At 57.0% G+C, this 3,938-nt stretch overlaps 2 protein-coding genes across 2 annotated transcripts; both read right to left on the bottom strand.

The window, feature by feature from the left end:
- Window positions 1-867, bottom strand: LOC139830282 (uncharacterized). Its single transcript, XM_071818290.1, has one exon. The coding sequence runs from the start codon at window positions 865-867 to the stop codon at window positions 1-3; it is 867 nt and encodes a 288-aa protein (XP_071674391.1).
- A 1,560-nt stretch (window positions 868-2,427) lies between these two features.
- Window positions 2,428-3,282, bottom strand: LOC139830281 (uncharacterized). Its single transcript, XM_071818289.1, has one exon. It carries the CDS (start codon window positions 3,280-3,282, stop codon window positions 2,428-2,430), a length of 855 nt encoding a protein of 284 aa, XP_071674390.1.
- Between the last annotated feature and the right edge of the window lie 656 nt (window positions 3,283-3,938).

Genomic DNA, 3,938 nt, shown 5'->3' with positions numbered 1-3,938 from the left:
TCAACTCTTTATTACAGAAAACACGCCTATTTCTCTCGTGCCAAATCTCCCACGCAACAGAATAATGAGCGAGGTTGCGTGCTTGTCCGAGGCTGCCAACTTGGACGCGATCCATGAAAGGGTGAGGTCGTCGCCGTCCGGAGCCCTGATGGCTGAGCAGTGGAGCAATAAGGCGGTCCGCTCCCAAACTTTCCTAGCCCAAGGACACTCAGTGAAAAGGTGCGTCGGGGTCTCGAGGTTGCGCCGGCACAAAGGGCAGAAGTACTGGTTCGGCATCCCGAAGCGAAGCAGCCTATCCGCTGTGAAAATCCATCGCTGCATAAAGAGCCATATGAAGAACTTGCACTTTGGTGGTTCCCAAACCGGCCAAATACGGCGCAGGGGGGACTGAGGGGTCCCGTCGAACGGCAGCGTGTACGCTGAGGACGTGGAGTAGGCACCAGAGGTAGACTTCCACCGGAATGTATCTTCATAGTCTGGATCAATGTTGCAACCTCGCACAACCTGGCGAAGTGCGACAAAGTCAGGCAGTAGGGCAAGGGAGATCGTGCCACGCAGGTCCATGAGCCAGTGGTCCTCCTCGATAGCGTCCGCCACCGTCATGTTTTTGCGCCTAGACACCTCGAATAGCAGGGGCCACTGCTTCCTCAGTGGTTCCCCAGCCCAGTTGTCAGACCAGAAGATGGCCGCTAAGCCATTCCCAATGGCGACCTCAGTCATCGAGGCGAAGAGGGCCTGGTCAGAGGGGGAAGGCTGCTCCAGCAGACCCTTCCATGGCTTGTTCGCCCTGGTCTTCGTTTGCCAAATCCAGCGCATGCGAAGGGCGTTGTTGAACCACTGCAGGTCCAAAACCCCTAGGCCGCCCATCTCTCGTGGCCCGCAGACCAGTTTCCAGGCCACCCTGCACTAGCCAGGGTTGCAAACGTCCTTTGCCGCCCAAAGCCAAGCCCGCCGCAGCTTGTCAATTTGCGCCACCGCCCATGCCGACAGGGGGTGCGCCGTCATGAAGAAAACCGGCATCGCCGAGAGGACAGCCCTAAGCAGGGTAAGCCGTCCCGCTCTAGACATGAGCTTGCCCTTCCAGTGGCCAAGTCTGGCGGCAATCTTGTCGATGAGAGCTTGAATGTCGATCTTGCGTAGGCGACGCAGCGAGAGGGGCATGCCCAGGTATGTGCATGGCAGCATGGAGATCTGCAGGCCAACCGGCTGCAGGAGAGTGTCCGTGTCGATATCATCACAGCATATCGGGATAGCCTGGCTCTTGGTGAGGTTGACAGCCAGCCCGGAGACCTCGCCAAAGACCTGCAGGATTGCCTTTGTCGTAGAGACCTCCCCAGTGGTCGGCTTGATGAAGAGAGCCACATCGTCGGCGTAGAGGGAGCAGCGGATGGACCCTGTGATAGGTGAAAGTAGGCCTTCCTCGGTGGCCATACCAAAGAGGCGGGGTAGCGGCTCCATGGCAAGGATGAATAGAAGCGGTGACAGAGGGTCACCTTGCCGAAGGCCTCTCCAGTGTGGGATGCAAGCGCCTCCCCATTGAATAGCACACGCGAAGAGGCGGTAGACAGGAAGGCGACAATCCAGTTCCTCCAACGCACCCCAAAGCCACGCACCCGCAGCATGTCGAGCAGGTACGTCCAGGAAACTGAGTTGAAGGCCTTGGAGATATCGAGCTTCGTGAGAAGCGAAGGGGTCTTTGAGCGGTGCAGGGCGTCGAAGAAGAGCTCGAACGTAGATGAAGTTATCCTGGATGCAGCGACCTTTAATGAAGGCGTTCTGCTCAATGCCCGCGAGATCATCGATCCGGGAGGCCAGCATGGTGGCGAGGACCTTCATGAACAGCTTAGCAAAGCTGTGCATGAAGCTGATGGGGCGGTAGTTCTTCATGGAGGAGGCATCGTCGCACTTAGGCAGCAGAACCATGTGCGAAACGTTGAGCTGGTCCAGCCCTGCATAATTGCCCTCCGCAATCTGCAGAAAAGCCAGGAGAATGTTCGGCGCGACTAAGTCCCACGAGGCCTTGAAGAAGTTGGAGATGAAGCCATCGGGGCTCGGCGCCTTGTCCGCAGGCAAGTTCTTGACGGCGTCGTGGATTTCGTCAAGGGTGAAGTCGGCGTCTAGCGCGGAGAGGTCGAGGCTAGGCATCCCGAGTGATTCCCAGTCAAAGGTAACATATGCCATTGGGGCCGAGCCCAAGATGGCATGGAAGTGCCCATCCACCACCTGCCTCTTCTCCTCCTGCGAGATGGCGTCCGTGCCACCGTCGCGACGCATGGAGTGGATGAAGTTCTTACGTCTTCTGCCATTAGCTTTGACGTGGAAGAAGCGGGTATTGGCGTCCCCAGCCTCTGAGCGCGAAAGCTTACAATGGAGGCGAATGAGCGCGTTGAAGTGGTTGCAAGGCTGGACCCAAGCCTGTGCAACGGTCTATGCATATCCCTCGACATGTGGCCAAAACGCCTCGAAGCGGAAGCCGCTGTAGCGCTTTATCTTTCCCCCGCAGGATAGCACCAGAGGGCAATGGTCTGAGATCGAGGAGGAGATTGCCGTGAGCTGGTCATTGGGGAAGGAGGTGTCCCAGTCCACATTGCAGATGGCCCAATCGAGGCGGCCAAGGGTGGGCGGGTCCTGCTCATTGCTCCAAGTGAAATGTCGGCCCACCAATTTGATGTCCTTCATCTTCGTGATGTTAAGCATGGCCCGAAACTTGGACATGAGACGCCTATTGAGGCGGTCGATGTTTTTGTCCGCAATGGAGAGGATGATGTTGAAGTCACCCACAATGAGCCAAGGGCCAACGACGGAGTGTCGCAACTCCGCTAGGTCATGTAGGAAAGATTCCTTTGCCGCATCGACGTCGGAAGGTCCGTAGACGTTAGTGAGAGTCCAGGCGGTCCCACCGGCCCTGCTACTGAAGGTGGTGGTGATGGAGTGGCGCACCAAGCTGATGAGCTGGGCATTGTATCTATCTGGGTCCCAGGCGACCAACAGTCCACCTCGAGTCAGCTCGGCCGGAGAGGTGAAAGCCGAGCGGCAGCGGCTGCCCACCAACTCCGCCCGGATGGCATCCGATGGATCAGCAAGCTTCGTTTCTTGGAGGCAGACAATGTCGCAAGCAAAGCGCTCAACGACCCCTCGTATCGCCGCCCTTCGCGCAAGATTGTTAAGTCCCCGCGGGTTCCAGTCAAGGAGTTTAAGGTCTAAATCCATTGGAGACCAGGCACACAACAAGTAAGTAGACACGACGGTGAGCAGTTTCGCGTTGCAAACGGGTACAGTCATTCGGAGCAAATCTCGCCGGGGATTTGGACGCACAGCACATGCGAGGGCCGTCGGGCTCATGACGCACAAACACAAGATGGCTACAGCAGTAGGGGTCCGACACCGGGGAGGCCCTCTGCGACACAGATCGAAGGCGAACTAACATGGAGGAGACTAAACATCAACACAGCCACGTAGTGCCTAAGCCTCCATGTCCAGGATGGACAGGAGCTCGTCATCCGGCAGAGCGACCCGCGCGCCCTGGAGCACAACGGTGTCCATGCGGATGCACGCGATCTCCTTCGTGCCAAGCGGCAAAGGGCAGGGCAGCGCCGCGGCCGCCACCCCTCCGCCAGCCACCTGCCCGAGCATCGAGCTCTCCTCGAGGACGCACGGCATGGGCGCACCCATCGTCTTGGTGCTACAGATGCATGAGGAGCGGCTGATACGTCTCCGACGTATCGATAATTTCTTATGTTCCATGCCACATTATTGATGATATCTACATGTTATATGCACATTTTATGTCATATTCGTGCATTTTCTGGAACTAACCTATTAACAAGATGCCGAAGTGCCGATTCTTTGTTTCGCTGTTTTTGGTTTCAGAAATCCTAGTAACGAAATATTCTCGGAATTGGACGAAATCAACGCCCAGGTTCCTATTTTGCCCGGAA

Source organism: Lolium perenne, chromosome 4, assembly GCF_019359855.2.
Source record: "Lolium perenne isolate Kyuss_39 chromosome 4, Kyuss_2.0, whole genome shotgun sequence".
Taxonomy (NCBI): Eukaryota; Viridiplantae; Streptophyta; class Magnoliopsida; order Poales; family Poaceae; genus Lolium; species Lolium perenne.
The sequence above is the reverse complement of the archived record's forward strand: the minus strand, read 5'-3'. Positions and strand labels throughout refer to the sequence as shown.